The sequence below is a fragment of the Canis aureus genome, chromosome 1, assembly GCF_053574225.1.
Source record: "Canis aureus isolate CA01 chromosome 1, VMU_Caureus_v.1.0, whole genome shotgun sequence".
Taxonomy (NCBI): domain Eukaryota; kingdom Metazoa; phylum Chordata; class Mammalia; order Carnivora; family Canidae; genus Canis; species Canis aureus.
The window spans coordinates 74,552,820-74,571,150 of NC_135611.1; the positions used below are offsets into that span (position 1 = coordinate 74,552,820).

The window sequence follows — 18,331 nt, forward strand, 5'->3', positions numbered from 1 at the left end:
ATGATTGAATGTAATTATAATAGCTGCTTTAAAATTATTGCCTGTTAAGTATAACATTTAGATTATTGCAGGTGTTGAAGACAGTATGTAGTGGTATAAGAACTGAGAGGAGAAGGACTGTTGTAGAAAAGCCAGCAGAGGAAGTGTTACTAGCAATGTTAAGTAACGTAGAGGGGTTAGTTAAAATAACATCTTTTTCATTTGACAATAAATTATTGGCCACAACAAGAGCACTTTCATGTAATGTGAATGGCAAATGAAATAAAAGGCAGGAGTGTAGACTTTCTGTTATGGGGGGAGTTTCACTGAGAAACCAGAAGGAAATAGAGGAGGCAGCAAGTTAAAATAAGGTTTGTTAAGTAGGTGGGAAAACAGAAAATAGTATGTGGGTAGAAGCTGAAGCTGTAGGTTTATAAGTAGGTAGAAAGGATGGGATTCAGAACATAGTAGAAACAATATATGCCTCTTTCCCTCCCTGGATTGGAAAAAGGAATTCAGAATCATCAAGGACTGGATACATAAGTGTATGGAGCTTGGTTATTGTTTATAGGATTTCATCTGTCATTGACTAATAACTTTGTCTCAATTCATTGAGGGAAATGTAGATTCTGAGAGTTGGGAATAGAGGTCCAGAGACTGAGAGGCAAGGTTGAGAACTGGCACACATTTTGGAATAGCTGTGGCTATGGCAGGGCAGATGGTAATGGCTGTGAGTTGAGGTAAGTCAAAACAGTAGTTTCAGGGTTTTGGTACTAAGAATCTTAAACTAGGAGAAATTCTTGTGGCCTTATTTTTACTGTGATGTAGGAATAGAGAGTGCACATTTTAGTATTTACTTAATTATAAGGGTTTGCAGTGGTACAATTAAGGGGTGGACCTTGGAATCCAAGTGGGGTATGTCAAGAATTGATTTTGTGGGAAAAGAGCACTGGCATTGATGAGTTAGAAATTTCAGTGGAAGTGACAGTGAGGCTTCCCTAATTTTTCGAAAGCAAGGAGGACGAGTAGTATCAGGAGGCTGTGGTCTTGCAAGTGGGAGATTGGAGGTTAAGATTTCAGAAGTAGGGGAGTTTGAGGTCTGAGAATTGAAAGCGTTCATAAATTGGAGCCCAGGAGAAAGGGTTTGTTGTTACACGCTCAAGAAGCTAGGCAGCTAGGTATTTGAGTGAATTATCCACATTGACATTGAAGTCTCCTTAGATGATAACAAGAGTCTAGAGTAGAGTAGAAAACTATAGCACCTAGTTTTCATTTAGTGTGAGTAGTAAACTACATGATTGTGGATATTACAATAAGGGGAGTTTTTGGTTTGTTCCGTGAAGGTGAAAAAGTAATGGTTAGTAGAGGAGATCTCAATCTTCTGACTATTCTATGTGATTAATACTGAAAAATCATTTGGCTTTAACATTTTTTTTCTTTTTAAAAATATTTTTAAAGTTTATTCATGAGAGAAACAGAGAGAAAGGCAGAGACGTAGGCAGAGAGAGAAGCAGGCTCCTCATAGGGATCCCAATGGGGGACTTGATCCTAGAACTCCAGGATCATGCCCTGAGCCAAAGACAGATGCTCAGTCACTGAGCTACCCAGGCGTCCCAATTTGGCTTTAACATTAAATTGATTGTCTTATTTAAAATGTTATGTCAGAGGTGCATTGTGGATGTTTAAGCAGTATTTATTTAAAACTTAATACTTATGGATGGAGGCAGCTGGGCCAGGGAAATGATGAAGGGTCAGCAGAGGAATCACATACTTGTAAAAAAGGATTTGGGTTCTACAAATATTAATGAGTTTTTCCGTTTTTTATAGATAAAGAAATTTGTCATTTGTTTAAGCATTAGAAATTATGGCAATAGGATATAGAAACGAACAGTGTTTTAGATCTTCATATCACTTATGCAGGTTTTTTGTTAATTTTTAAAAATTTTTAAAAGATTTTATTTATTCGTGAGAGACAGAGAGAGGCAGAGACATAGGCAGAGGGAAAAGCAGGCTGCTCACAGGGAGCCCAATGTGGGACTTGATCCCAGAACCCCTGGGGGGTCACGCCCTGAGCCAAAGACAGACGCTCAACTGCTAAGCCACCCAGGAGTCCCTCACTTATACAGGTTTATATTTAGAAAGATTGTAAGGCTTTTGTCAGTTTTACAGAGTTCATTATCTGGACCCAGGATGATGCATGATAGCATGAGATTATTGTTTTAAAGAAAAACATGATTTCTAATTTCCATATTTATTTTGTAGGTAGTTACTGATAGTTGTCATAAATAGTACTGTATTCTAACTTCTTTGTAGCACATTTGTCCCTTTCTTTAATAATTTCTCATTTAGAATAACCAAATTTTCAGATGGATATCAGACTAATGAGTTTTTTCTTGAGATTTTGTAACTTGTATTCTGTATCTTACATACTTCATGTTCTTGTGAAGTTGTAAATATATAATTTGTATGTGTCAAAACTATACCACATAATGGCATTTTTGTTCATTTAAAATAGAAATTGAACAGGATTTTCTCTGGGCAGAAGTGTGGTGTTCTAAAGGCCTAGCCTGATTTTTTCTCCGTCTCTTTATCAGGGCTTCAGGGCTCATTCTGCTCTTAGACTGCTTAATTATCACTGTGTAGAACAAATTTGGTACTACCAGTCTCTTGAACTTTATTGTGTAATATGTGCAGTATTGAGAATGGATTATTTGTATTGTTTTTAAAATCTCAAAATGTGAAAGGAATGGTATTGTCATCCTATATTAGAAGAACTTCTAGCCCTAATATTCAAGTGTGAAACAGTTGAAGAAGGTCATTAAGTCTCTTGTATAATAGTCCTGCCTAAAGAATGATTCCTGTGGCTCTTTTAGAAGTACGCTAAATCAGTGAAAGACTGTAAGCTTTAGTTTCAGAAACACTTGGGTCACCTGGTCTGTTTCACTTACCTGCTCAGTGCCTTTGTGCGGGTTTCTTTTCCTCTCTGAACTCAAATTTCTGGTCTATGAAAAGAGTAATTTTCTCCTGGAGGATTAAAGTGAGTCATAAATGAGATAATATAGGTCAAGGACCTATAATTTGTATGTGATCTACCTAAGTGTTGGCCTACGATCTACCTTTCTTGTCTTGTTAATCAAAGGAAAAGAACTGTGGAGAAGCTCAAAAACTTTTAAATAGTAGAAAGATTTGTGCTGGGGGTCCCTCCCATCTCAGATAAAAGGGATTCTTTGGGTGATCTGGTCTTCAGATTTTTGCAGAAGCAAGTTTTGTTTGTTCCTTAGTTTTATTTTTGTGTAAATCAGAATTTTAAAATAATATTAATTCAGTAAAAACACTTGAAAATGGTACTAGGCTTTTGTTTTCACCAATTTTGATTAAATATTTTCTAGTTCTAGTAAAGATAATAAAGAGGCCTGCCATTAAACAACTTCCTACCTCATCTCTCATTCTGGTACTGACACTCTGCTGTTGACTTTAAGATTATAGATGGATTGACTGGGATTCATCTTGTTAATGATGGGAGATGTGATTAAATGTAAGGAGGGACTTATAAACTGAGATCTGGAAGTTCCCACCCAGTAGAATTAGCAACATCAGAGGGAGGATCATCGAAGAACAAATTTAGAATGCTTTACTAGGCCAATGGAGTAATGTCAGTTCTACATTTTCTTTCATGTTTTAGAAGAAAACTTTTTTATACCTTTCAGAAAAGACAAGAAGAGAAATGACAGCCAAAGGTTCTACAGGAATGGAAGTTCTACTATCAACTCTAGAGGTAAATCACTGACAGGCTTTAATTATGTAACCATTAATACCAACCAGTACTGAAGAAAAATTCCATTTAATAACTTCAATGTATATAGGAAGTATAAAGTTTTTATCCTAGAGGTAAAGCCAATGAATGGAAGTTAGTTTTATGTTTTAAATTATCACTTGCAATGGTGGCAGAAACATTCTAATATATGTTAGGTAAACCTCTAAGTATATTTCCCTATGATTATGATAACCATATTTTAAATATTACATACCATTCCAATTAGTAATAAAAAATAAAGCATTAGCTAGAAATAAATCCTTAATCCAAAATAAATGATTGATATTGGAAATTCTCATTGTGTTAGGTGATACATATTTGTGATTTAGTTTACTAATGTATTGATTGAATAACTATATTATGTTGGTAACAATTAAATTTCTATCCCACTGTGATACTTTTGGGTGGATCAGCAGAATATATTCAGAATTAGGATTTTAATTTTTTTTAAAGACTTTATTTATTCATGAGAGACAGAGAGAGAGAGAGAGGCAGAGACACAGGCAGAGGGAGAAGCAGGCTCCATGCAGGGAGCCTGACATGGGACTCAATCCCAGGTCTCCAGGATCACACCCTGGGCTGCAGGCGGCATTAAACCGCTGTGCCACTGAGTCTGCCTGTGGATTTTAAATTTTATTCAGTGCTGTGTTAAGAACAGGGAGTAAGTATGTTGTATACATTAAATTTACACAGTATTGTATGTAAAATTATATTTCAATAGAACTGGAAAAAACAGGGAATTGAATTCATATATTTTTTATAGAAAGTGCTATCAAAATAGGAATTACTTCCTATTAAAAATGATACAAGATGTCATTTCCCCTTAAATTGATCTGTCAGTTTAATGTAATCTCAGTAAAAATACCAGTGGTTTTGTTTCTAAAGTTCAATGGGAAAATAATAAGCATGAGTAGAAAGGATGTTTCTGAAAAGAAAAGACAAAGGACTAGCTGCCCTAAATATCAGAGAACATTATAAAATTTTAGTAATTCAAATAGTTTAGAAATTGTATGTAATAGACATCAGTGTTAACAGAATGGAAAGTCCAAAAGTAAATTAAGATCATCTGGGAATTTAAAACCACTTTAGAATGGTAGCATTTCAGATCAGTGAAAAGTGGATTGTTTACTAAATGGAGCTGGGATAGATTGGTATCCACTTAAAAAAGAATGGTGGATCCTTACTTCCTATACCAAAGAAATTCTCTATCAGTAGCAAAGATTTAAGCATGGAAAATAAAATCAAAATATAGAGGAAGTAATGGGAGAATTTTTAAAATAATCTTAAAACAGGGAAGGCTTTTCTAGTATAAGCAAAGACCCAGTAGCTATAAAGGATTGATAAATTCAACTGTAGTAACAAAAATACATGGGAAAAAAAAAAAACACTGTAGACACTTGGCAAAATGAAAAAAAAATGTTTCAACTTAAATAATGTCTTTAACATATAAAGAACTTTTACAAATGAGTAAGGAAAAATTAAATCAGTAGACATTGATTTAAATGTGTAGACATTATGGACAGATCCCAGGAAAAGAAATGCAAATGGCACTTGAGATTGAACACCATTTGTTTGTTTGTTTGCTTTATCATAATTTGTTGAGGTCAGCAGGGATGGGAGGCAGTGAATTATATATGGAAGACGTGTCTGGGTAAGACTTAGTGATAACAGTGCAACTTCCATTCAGGTTCCAATGGCCTGAGCTCAGTCACAGGGCCAAACGTAATTACAAAAGGGCTGGAAAATGTGGTTTGGCTGTGTATCCAGGAAGAAGATGAGATGTGTTTGCCAAACACAAGCAATATTCTGCCACAGTCCATTCTTCTCTTTAGCAAATGTCTGTCCCTCTCATTCTTCCAAAGTCCTCACTAATGAGTTGGTGGTCCATTTAATATAATGCTGAGACAAGCGTTTCTGGTTTAATGCATAATCCTCTAACTGGTCTGGATGTGGCTTTTTGGTTTCATTAGTCTCTGAGCTAAAATGGTGAAGCAGAGACAACAACACCTTTTGGAAGGGAGAAGAATAAGAGTTTTGTGCCACTTACCGATACACAACAATTTTCAAATTCTTCTGTATAAACATTTAAAATTCCTCTATTTTGAGGATGAGTCAGTTCCTTAAATAGGCCATAATTTTCCTTTCTCCTTTTCTCCTTAAATAGGCCATAATACCTCTTTATCCAAGCATCTCTTTTAATAAGAGAAATGTAACCAATGTAGTGTTTTAACATTTTTTTCTCATTAGATTGCTATTTAATGAGACTTTGGGAAATAGTTACTCTTCTACATTGTTGGTAGGAGTGTAAATTATACCATGAAGAGCAATTTAGTAAATGTTCATCAAAGTAAATGACCATAATCTTTGACCCAGAAATTCTAGGAATTTATCCCATATGGAGATGTACTAGATTCTGTATAAGCATGTTAGTTTTTTGTTGGCAGTTTTTAGTAGCAAAAGATTAAAAAAATAAATATTTCACTAGTAGGTGACTGGTTTCATAAATAATGGTATAGCCATATGATGGATATATCCTGTAACCCTTAAAAAAGAATGAAGAAATGATGTATTGATATATAAAGATATCAATATATAAAATAGTATCCATAGGGCAATATCATTTGGAGAAATAAATCTGTATATACACACATATTTACACGGATTTCTTTCATCTGTGCACATTATCTTTGGCTGAATACACAAGCAACTGATAATGCAGTTGCTTTCTGAGAGGGGAGCTAGGTAACTGGATAGTGACCATATATACATTGTAGTGGCTTTTACATTTTGATTCATTTATTTGGGTTATCTGTTTGGTAGAAGATGATGAATTCAAATGACAATTCCTCTTGTAATAATGTTGCTAAGAAAACAGTAGCTCAGAGGACTTGCAAATATTGTCAAGGGCAAGAAGAAACTACTGAAATGATAAGTAAGAATAGTGGAAGCCCAAATACGTTTGTTCTTAGGGAAATTTGAAGGGTCATTTAAAAAAATATAGGTAGTTCACAACAGGAACAGAAAAGGTTTGGGAATCACAGATTTACAATGGTTTAATACAGCAAATAAACTATTTATTTCAGAACACGAAAGATCTTCAAACTACACTTAATATCTTAAGCATTCTTGTTGAGCTGGTGTCAGCTGGTAAGTTTTTGTTTCCTTTGGTCTAATTTCTGTTTGTAAACAGTCATCAGCAATGTATCATGTGTACTTTATTTGGAATTTTCTGATACTCCAATAGAAGCTGTTCTGAGTATCAGAATTTGGAATCGGAAATGTCATACTCTTATTGTTGCTTTCTTTGTTTTTGATTTGAGGGATCTTCCAGTATCCCTCAAACCACTCCAGAAACCATTTTCAGAGCCTTGAATGTAGAATTTTGGCATCACTTGTATTTACCCACTTTGCTATTTTCTAACTAAAACACTAAATGAAATAAAATTTAATTTTGAGGTGTTTGATTTCAGAAGTCATCACTTGAAATATTTCTTGAATGCTAACAAGTTGTGCTGTCTGATATGTTATGAGAGGATTTGCTGTTTACACAATTCTAATTTTTTTTTTTTAGGTGGAGGTCGAAGAGCGAGTTTCTTGGTTGCTAAAGGTGGTTCACAAATATTGTTGCAGTTACTTATGAATGCCAGTAAAGAATCTCCCCTGAATGAGGAGTTGATGGTGCAAATTCATTCTATTCTTGCAAAGATTGGACCTAAAGGTAAGGGTTCCATTTCTGTGTTCATCATAGAACTGTTTGTGACATTGATTCTGTATGCTTTGAAACTTGGTAACTTTTGAAAATCTAAAATGGTACTACTTTTTTTTGGTGTTAGTCATGGACTACTTTTTATAATCAACTAGTGACCTGCAAAAAATTGAAGATTTAAAATTCATGAGGAATTCTATTGCATAGATTGGAAAAAGGAAGAAAAATATCAGATTCATAAGCTCGTCTCAGTGCGTGTGTGCTTGTATGTGTATGTGTGTAAGGGATATAACACAGATGCTGTTGAAGCTGGAAGGACGGAGTTTGGCTGGGAATGCTTTGAGGAACATGGAGATAAAATGTGTTTGCTTTTCATTAATAGTCATATTTGCACAGTCTCAATGCTTAAAAAGCTTAGATCTAGTCAAAAGTAAAAGATATAAAAGACTGTAAGACAAATTATTACAATAGTAAAACATGTAAAATATTTAAAAATACAGATTGAGAAAACATGGGATTTGAAACAAGGAGAAAGATGATTTAGGTTAACAGAGAAAGGTATCCTTGGAATAAAACCTAAGTTCAGTTTATAGTTGTCTAGTACACAGTTTAAAATGATTCTCTGAGGGCAACCCCGGTGGCGCAGCAGTTTAGCGCCACCTGCAGCCCAGGTGTCACCCTGGAGACCCGGGATCTAGTCCCACGTCGGGCTCCCTGCATGAAGCCTGGTTCTCCCTCTGCCTGTGTCTCTGCCTCTCTCTCTCTGTGTATCTCTCGTGAATAAATAAAATCTTAAAAAAAAAAAAAAGATTCTCTGAACTCTTAGAATAGTGATTAAGAGTTCTGCTGTTGCTTGATGGCGTATAATGAGTTTTAAACTTTGAAGTATTTGATTAAATTGCTTATTCTAAAAGTGTGTACATGTGTATACAGTTTATGTGTTTGATTTCATACATAGCTTTATTGTATAAATATGCTAAAAACATATTTAACATTAAAAAATGTTAAAAGTATTAACAGTTGTTGTCTTAAAGAAAGCATCCCTGAGATGACTTTAATTTTCCAGTTGCCTTAGGGGCCTTAACACTTAAACACATACTCAGCTGATGTAAGAAAATATGTAAGTTGTCTTTTAGTTTTCTTTAAATCTTATTTTTGAGATTTAGTGGCTCCCTTCTGAGATTCAGTGGCTCCCTTCTGAAAATGAAAAATAAAATGAGTAAACCTTATTTAATAATGAATATTGTTATCTCATGCTTTCTTCTTTATTTAGGACCAGATTATCTTTGCTTTTCATGAAGTTAAGACATTCATGAAATTGTATTTCTTTTTTTATTTTTAATTTTTTACATTTTAAAAATTTAAATTCATTTTGCCAACATGTAGTATAACACCCAGAACTCATCAAGTGCCCTCCTCAGTGCCTGTCACCCAGGTACCTCTTCCCTCCTCCCCTCCAGCAACCCTTTGTTTCCCAGAGTTAGGAGTCTCTCATGGTTTATCTCCCTCTCTAATTTTTCCCACTCAGTTCCCCTCCTTTCCCTTAGAGCCCTTTCACTATTTCTTATATTCCACATATGAGTGAAACCATATGATTGTCCTTCTCCGATTGACTGATTTCACTCAGCATAATATCCTCCAGTTTATATTTGTGTTTCTTTAAGGTCTCTTCTAAGTTGTAGCACATTTCTTATAGACTTTTAAATTTGAGCTATCTCCTTTATTATTTGTCCTAGTTTTCCATTTTCATTATTCAAAGACATTATGCAGTAATTCCTTCGTGATTTTCTGTCCCTTTTCTCTTGTGAGATGGGAATAATTTTTCTTCAGAAATACTCAGTTCTTTTTTATTTAAAATTCTTGTTCTTAATGAACTAACTCTGCTTGCAGGTCCTGCTTATTTTCTTTGTTTAAATTTTAACATTGTTCTTGTTATCCAGATTGTTTCTTAGACTGCTTTAATCTCCTCAAAAGAATAAAAGTCAAGAACTTCTTTTCCTTTTCTATGTTGAATTAGATCCTTTAGAAATTTATTTGATAATATTTGCTAGATTATTTTCTACTTACGCTATTTATATTTTCATTAATTTGTATTTTTGTGTAAATCTGAAAACGAATATGGCTAATACTAAGTAAATAAAATTGGTAATGGACATTTAGATTCTTTATAGTTCTTCTTAACTCTGTGATGGTGTTCCTTTGAATAATATGTGTAGTGGGTCAGTTAAATTATTCCTTTCATGATAGTCAGGTGACTTCAGCTTCTGTTCCCTTACCCTGTCCTCCCCACATGCTCCTTGGTACTTTCTTTTAAGACATATTTTAAAAGTATAAACGTTATTTTAAAAATAATACCAGAAAATAATTACAATTTTAGTTATCTTGGGTCAGTTATACATGTGGTAATATAAATTCATAATAAAAGTTTTTAAATTCCATTGCTTATGACATTTTCATTTCTTTGAAAAGTTATACATGAATAAATTGTGTTTGTTCATTTTTTTTAAACAGACAAAAAATTTGGAGTGAAAGCTAGAATTAATGGAGCTCTGAATATAACCCTGAATTTGGTCAAACAGAATTTGCAGAATCCTCGCTTGGTTTTACCTTGTCTTCAGCTTTTACGAGTATATTCTGCCAACTGTAAGTATTTTAGAGCACCATTTAGTTAACTCACTGTTGTCGAGTTACACAAAATGTAAAAGCACCTGAACTCCATAAACCTCTAAAAATTGTAGACAAGAGAAGAGAATATATAATATGACTCTTTGTAATGCCTAATCCGTCACCACAAAAGTGATGTGGAGTAGGAAGGTGATTGGACGAATCTTGAGAATTCTCGTTTGCTGCAGTTTGTAAAAGCTTATAGTGAAGGGGATGAGTAGACCGCCTGTGGAAAGATGTGCAAGAATAGGAGGGTATTGGCAGGTGGGAAACCTAGGAGCTTATTTGGATTTTCACAGATGAGAAGCAAGCTGAGAAGGAAGAGGTGTGGAAGCATAGTCACCTGAGCTGATTACCTTCCACGATCAGTAGGAAAGTAGTGGAACAGAAGAAAGTAGTACAGCAGCCTCTGAGGAAGGCGGAGGGAAGAGAGATCACAGAGATAGCTTTTCCAGCACCCACACATACTCTCACTAATACTAGGTCCCAAACCTAGGAGGTATGGATTTTTTTTCTATTCCCTGACTATGGGATTGGAGTGGTTAGCAGGACACCTGAAATTGAAATTGTGGGGAGTACATGATATTATAGAATAATGGTATACAAAGTGGTGGAGATGTGGGTATAAATATATATATACACACGTGTGTGTATGTGTATGATTATTTATTTATCTATATTTATACTTTGACCGTATGGCTAAAAGTGAGCTTATAGGAAAATAGCTTTGACCACTTAAATAATTAACACTTATGTAATTAAAAAGAATAGAGGAAATGAGTGTATTAGTTATCTAACCAAAGAAGTTAGGAAGGGAGTAATAAACACAAGCAAAGCAGAGGAATATACAGGAAAAAAGAATGCATTAGAAAAAAAACCCTAGTTGATTTAAGAAATAAAATGATTGTATTAAAAATAAAATAATGTTGGGACGTCTGGGTGGCACAGTGGTTGAGGGTCTGCCTTCTTCTCAGGGCATAATTTTGGAGTCCTGGGATTGAGTCCCACATTGGGCTGCCAGGGGTGGGGGTGGGGTTGCTTCTCCCTCTGCCTGTGTCTCTGCCTCTCTCTCTGTTTTTCTCATGAATAAATAAATAAAATCTTAAAAAAATAATGCTCTACTAGCAATGTTAACAGGATGTATAGTAGCTATGCTTGTGGTGAACATAGTATACTGTATAATAAACTTGCCAAATTACTAAGTTGTACACCTGAAACTGTTGGAACATTGTGTGTCAACTATACTCAAATAAAATTAAAAAATAAATAAAACAGATAAACCATTGAATACCCCAACTAAGGAAAAAGGAAGACCACACAGAGATAATTAGAAGGGATAATGGAAAAAAGATATAGAAGAAATTAAAATTATCATACGAAACTTTAGCTTAGATTTTTGCAGGTATCTTACTCAATTTAACACGAGGTGGCTAGTAAATGGTTCATAATTTTTTTTAAGATTTTATTTATTTATTCATGATGAACAGAGAGAGAGAGAAGCAGAGACACAGGCAGAGGGGAAAAGCAGGCTCCATGCAGGGAGCCTGACGTGGGACTCGATCCCAGGTTTCCAGGATCAGGCCCTGGGCATAAGGCAGTGCTAAACCGCTGAGCCACCCAGGCAGTCTATGGTTCATGATTTTTAAAATATATTTGTTCAGAGTTGAAAATGTTAGGTATACTTTTCTGGTTAGTAATTGTTTGCATGTTTTGTGTGAAACTCTCTAGTAGTTACTTCCTTTTCCCTACCACAGCTGATTTAGCTAAGTCCTCATCATCTCTCACCAGGACCACAGCCTGCTAATGTGTCTCTCAAATCTATCTTCCCCACAATGCTGTGTGTGACATCTGACCTTTATTAAAATGCATGTCTGATTGGTTGTTTCTATTGGGCAATTCCCTGCAGTTGAAAGAATGAACAACTTCTAGGGCTCTTTATAATTTGTTTACCTTCTTTTCCCATCTCATCTTCCACTTGATACTGTCTGATTGCTTTGTCTGATACTGTATTTTTTTTTTTAATTTATTTATTCATGAGAGATACAGAGAGAGTGGTAGAGACATAGTCAGAGGAAGAAGTAGGCTCCCTGCAGGGAGCCTGATGCAGGACTTGATCTCATGACCTGAGCCAAAGGCAGATGCTCAACCACTGAGCCACCCAGGTGCCCCTGATACTGTATGTTTTAATGTGTAACTCTATACCTGTGGTGCTCACTGACTCTGTTCTATTTGCTGAGTTATCCCTGTCTCAAGAGACATTTCCTTATTGCAACTCCTGCTAGTTCATCTTTATTGGTAAAGACTGAGCTCAGGCATCAATTTCTCCAGAGATACCTTCAGTTTCATTATGGATTTGGGGCTCCTCACCCCTGTAACCTACATAGCCTGCAACTCTTAATCTGTTTGAAAGTAATTTAGTAATTATTTGTTTATTGTTTTTGTCACTCCTCTCTATACTGTGTTCTCTCAGGACCCACACTATTTGTTTTTATCTTTGAATCTCCATGCCCTGGTATTTAAAAGTTCACTAAGTTTATTGAAGAAACAAACAGAGCAACTTAAAACTTTTTTTTTTTTTGTAGTAACATTTTGTTGTTTTTATATAACTTCTAACTTCTTTCATAATTTCCCTGCAAGGTAGTAAATAAAGCCCTCCCCTCCCCTCCCTGAAAATCTTCCCTTCAAGTAATTGGCTAAGGTGGACTTCATGAAAGCCTTGGATCTACTAAAAGAATTTGTGAATGTCTTTAGCTCTGTATCACCAAGAATACACATAGCTACTTGTTGAGGTTTTAAAATCATTTCACATCCTTTCCTCTGCCTCCTAGCTGTGAATTCAGTATCCTTAGGGAAAAATGGAGTTGTGGAGCTGCTGTTTAAAATCATTGGACCATTTAGTAAGAAGAATTCGGGTCTCATGAAGTGAGTAAATGCTTTGAGTATAAATAGAGGTGTATCTTTTTGTTATTATGGGCTTCATATCTTATCTGTGCAACCAGAGGTTGACTTGTATCTAGGGTCCTTTCTTAGTTCTTAAATAGTGATTTTATTACAATGAAGATTTCCTTGAATATAAAGTTTAATTTTCAAAGGTGTATTAAAATTAGCTTTAAATTCACTGAATTATTATGTTATGGAAATTTAAATGTTGAACATTCCTAGATAATATAAGACAAAAATAGTATTGATAGAGTAGCATTCATTCAGAAACATTTATTGAATGCCTACTATATTCCCTACCCAGGTCTGCAATCTTTTAATGACTGCATCCTTCATTCGCCACACAATTATCTGAATATATTTTAGATATATACATTTCCTTTTTGTGAAAATAATGTCATTCTTTTTCTTTTTTCTTAATTTAAATTATGTATACATATTACAAGATATATATTCATTTGTAGATCTTTCAGCCTAAGAAGATGAAAGCAGTTTCTAGTTTTTAGTTATTTGGTTATATTTAGTATTTTTTTCTTAAGCCATATGAAAAGTTATTCTTAAAAGAATATTGTGGAGTTATTCAACAATACCTAGAGTTTATATATTATTAGGATGATTATTTTGAGTTGGGTTTATTAATCACTTATTTGCTTCAATAGTTATTAACATTCTGCTGTGTTTGTTTCATTTATTTCCCCTGTATTATTTTTACTTAGGTCGTTTTAAGCAAATCCCGATGTCATTTATACATACGTATGTGAATTTCTGTAAAAAAAAAAAATCCAAGGTATTTTATCATTTTTTCCCTGAATACTTCAGTATATAAACTACTAAGTAGGGACCTAAAAAATAACCGTAATACCAAAGTCATACTCAACCAAATTATTAATTCCTTACCATAACCTAAAATCTAGCCTGTGTTCAATTTTCTCCTGTTGTCTCAAAGTGCTCTTTTATAATGGGCTTATTTGAATCAGAATCAGAATCCAACCAAGGTACACACATTATGCTTCATCACATTTAGGAAATTTCCAAACCTACACAAAAATAGACTAGAATAATTACAGACCTGCACAAAACTAGAATAGAACCCTGACATACCCACCACTCAGTTTCAGTAGTAACCAGCATTGTGTCACTTTGCTCTCAGCTTTCCCTTTCCTGTCCTTTCTTTTTTTTTCTGGAGTATTTTGAAGCAGATATTGGCCATTACATTTGTTCTGTGAATTCTTTAGTCTGATCATATCAGACACAACTTTTTAAATGTTTCTGGAATATTATTTCTGGAATATTTTCTGGTTGTCTAAGAAATGTCTTTTTTATAGTTGGCTTTTTTATAGTTCCAATCACATTACAAATAAGATCTGTACATTTTATTTGATTACTGTGTCTTATAATCTTTAAAAATCAGTAACAGTTCCTCTGTTTTTTGGTTCTGTTTTATTTATTTGTTGAAGGACCTGGGTGATGTCTTGTAGATTGTCCCAACATTCTGGATTAAGATGACTGTATCCTGGGGTCCTTTCACATGTAGGTATGTCCCTCAAATTTCCTGTAGCTGATAGAGCTGGAGGCTTGATTAGATTTGGGTTCCTTTTTTCTGGTCAAAATATTTCATATGTGGTGCTAGTATTCAGTTTCGTACCACTTAAGATCACTGAATTGAAGTGATTCCTCTACTTCTTACCTAATAATTTAGCAGTATTTCATGACATCGTCTAGATCCATTATTTCTTTAGGGGTTGCAAAATAGTGACTTTTCTAATTTTCTCATTCTTTCTATTTTTATTAGTTGTGATTCTTTTGAGAGGAAGAACTTGTCCACATCAACTATTTGGTTAAATTTTACAAATAAGTTCAGAACATTTCCAGTCTTTTCATTCTTTTTGAACTAAAGGTCAGGGTGAAAAATAAAAAGCCAAATATTTTAGCTTGTGCCCTTGAAAATGGGAGCTTACTTGCTCATGCAATTATTCATTAAATATTATTTGGTGGGATGTCTCAACTTTTACTTATAAAAAGATCATACACACAGCCAAACCTAAAATATCTGATGAAATGTAATAAAACAAAAAATGATTTATCACAATTAAGTAAAACCAATTACAGAATCGGAGTGGGCTTTGGAGACAGGGAGAGCTGGATTTGTATGTTAGCTCTGTCATTTACTGACTCCAGGATACGTAGTAGGTTTCCTAACGTATGCGTGGTTTCAAATCTATAAATGATAATATTAACTCTTACGTCAGAAGGTTGATGTGGGGATTTAATGAGATGATTCTTCTAATTAACACAGTGCCTATGAATGCAATGTAATTACTTTAGGTAAGTAATGTAGTGTGGATATGAACTAACTGTAGTTAGTACTAAAAGTATATTCATTATTTTTAAATTTATAATACTATTTCTCCTCTTGACCAATAAAATACTTTTAAATTTATTTTTTATCTAGTGGTTATGATCTTATTCTTAAGGTCTATGTTAGTCTATTCTAGCCAGGTACCAAATCTAGCATAAAATATTCCTAGGAGAAATGGAACATTTCATGAGTGTCATTATAATATACAATAGGGAGATATATCCAAAATTATGTAGAAATCAGTAGGTCCAAACTTCTGAGAAAAGAATAGAGCTATTTAAATTATCTCTTCATTCTTCCCTGTGTTTATATTTAAAGAAGAAACACAAATTTTTTACTTTATTTTTACTTTAAAAAGAATAAACTATTCATTGACCATATATCTCTATATTGATCTCTTTATCATTTTTAATAATCTTAGGGTCTTCCCCCTAATTAAAAATTCTTGATATCTAGAACATTTGTTTTGCCATTCTTCTCCCCTGAAACAGTGCCCTATGTTTAGTGGAATAAGATTAGGGTTATTATTTATATTTGAGGGGTGATGCTGCCTTTGAGAATTTCCTTTCCTTTTCCAATTTTAGGTTTTGGATTTAAACAATATAAATCCAGATGGAGGCAGCCCAGGAAGTAACAGGTTCTTCTTGTATGTTCCCATAAGGATTGATCCCCCCAATTTAAAGGAGCTGTGTATTCATGAGTACAGAGATTTGAAGCTTTTCTTCCTTCATTGCTCCTAAATGAATAAGCCACAGGCTGTTTTTTAAGCCATTGTTGGTTGTATTATTCTGTGTGGGACATAGGAAGATTGGAAAAATATATAAGGAAGTGTAAAATAGTCAAACTGAAAAATTCTAATCACTTAATATAATACAAACTGCATTTTGATAAATTTGTTATTCTAAAATTCTTTTGTAACTTTTATAAATTCGTAGTGGCTTATAAGTGTCAGAGAATTTCAGAAATTTTTTTGTTCTGAAGTTTTAAAAATACCTTTTAAATAACATTTTGGTAAAAATATCAAGGTGATTTTGCACCAAACTTTATAATTTATTTTAGTCTAGTGCAGCTGTGAAACAAGCATGATGGGCTTTGGAGTCAGAAAGAACTGGTTTCATTTCATATCCCAGATTTGCCAGTGTTGAATGAATTATCAACCCAGAAACATGTAGTTTAAGGATTAGAAACTGTCAGAAGCCCTTTTATGTGGTTCAAATGTATTATAAAGTACAGCAAACAAGGGAGAAAGACTTTCTAAAAGTATTCTAAGATTATTATAATTTTGAATAAAAGCTTAGATGAGAAAATCCTGTAAGATCATTGCAAATGATTGCATCCAAGTGATTATATTTGTTCCCTAGGGCTTTCGTAACAAAGTACCTAGTACAAATTCAGTGCCTTGAAATTACAGATATTTATCATCTCACAGTTCTGGAGGCTAGAGGTCCAAAATCAACCCATCACCAAGGCCAGTGCTCCTTCTGAAACCTTTATGGAGATTCCTTCCTCGCTTCTTTTCTAGCTGGTGGTTTGCTGGCAATCTTTGGTGTTTTCTTGGCTTATAGCTGCAGCATTTCCATCTCTGCCTCTCCTTACATGGTGTTCTCTCCTTGTGGGTCTGTCTTCACATAATCTCCTGTTTTCTTATAAGGGCACCAATCATGACGGATTAAGGGCCATCTACTCCAGTATGACCTAATTTTAATTAATTACATCTGCAGTGACCCTATTTCCAAATAAGGCCACATTCTGAGATACTGAAGGTTAGGACTTAAACATCTATTTTGGAGGAGACTGACATTTCTGATTTCTTTCTCAACAGGGGGCTTATATTATTCACTTTCCATAGCACCTTGTTTTTTATGGAACCCTAGGCACGTTATATTCTGAAATCTTTCATTTCTTTATCCATAAAATGTGCCAGTTTGATGGATCAGGATTATTTTAAGAATTAAACTAGAAAACATATCTAAGGCACCTACAACAATTTCTGACATTTATCAGATCTTGCTTCTTTTCTAGTTCATATTTTATATTGCTGTTTCACTTGGGAGTTCCCTTAAGTTCTGTGTTTACTTTTGACCAATTTCAAAGCCATCCTCATGCTGGTAGCTGTATACAATTTAAGTACATTTTATTGCATAATTGTAAGGTTATAGAAAGTTTCTTACTAATGATTTAGTGCTATGAAAAGTCAGTATTAATTTCATAGTTTTCATTTACTTTTAAGTGACCATTGTCAAAACTTCACATTGTTTTGAGAAAGTTCCAGGTCTGAATTTGTAATATTTTTTAAAGGATATATTTTTGTTTTTCTTTTTGTGAATGTTATCTTAAATAAAGGTTATATGGTTGCTTTATTTGGTCAGTAGACCAAAGTGTAGCTGTTAATGACTTGGTTTGGTGGGTAGCATTAATGAGCATTTATTATAAATGAGCACTTACTCTGTGCCTAGTCCTAGATAACTGTTGCAGGTTTTACTCTGAACCAGTACCCATCTTCAGTCTTTTAGTTGATTGTGCTCTTTGCCTTTACATACTCGGTCATGCTGGGTCTCCTTTACACTATTGTATGCAGCTTTTATTTTATTGCTTTGTTTTTGGTTTTAATTTCTTGAGTAATTTTTTCATTGTTGTGTACATTTTATCCCATTATCTAGATTGTAAAATTGTGGAAGAGATAAGTTTGCTAATTTTATACTAACGAAGAACCTGCTACTGTGGGTGTCTAGTAGGCATTCAACAAATGCTTAATGATGAGTGACATGCTTAAGTTTCACAAAGTGCATATTTTTATGCAAATTAATTATAGTTGTTGAAATCTTGCTAAGAAGTACTGTAGTATGTAGCCTTATATTTTTAAAGTTAC

At 34.1% G+C, this 18,331-nt stretch overlaps 1 protein-coding gene across 7 annotated transcripts in view; it reads left to right on the forward strand.

Annotated features, from left to right (window-relative positions):
* Positions 1-18,331, forward strand: part of AGTPBP1 (ATP/GTP binding carboxypeptidase 1) — a 174,851-nt gene that overhangs the window by 48,094 nt on the left and 108,426 nt on the right. For 5 of the 7 annotated variants that reach the window (XM_077904934.1, XM_077904928.1, XM_077904937.1 and 2 more), the window contains 5 exons: positions 3,687-3,754; positions 6,877-6,940; positions 7,365-7,511; positions 10,011-10,142; positions 12,992-13,085. In XM_077904934.1, the coding sequence (XP_077761060.1) occupies positions 3,687-3,754; positions 6,877-6,940; positions 7,365-7,511; positions 10,011-10,142; positions 12,992-13,085 (505 nt within the window). Of the gene's footprint in view, positions 1-3,686; positions 3,755-6,876; positions 6,941-7,364; positions 7,512-10,010; positions 10,143-12,991; positions 13,086-14,560; positions 14,638-18,331 lie in introns of those variants that run through there. The other 2 variants (XM_077904938.1, XM_077904942.1) reach the window with 2 other exon arrangements.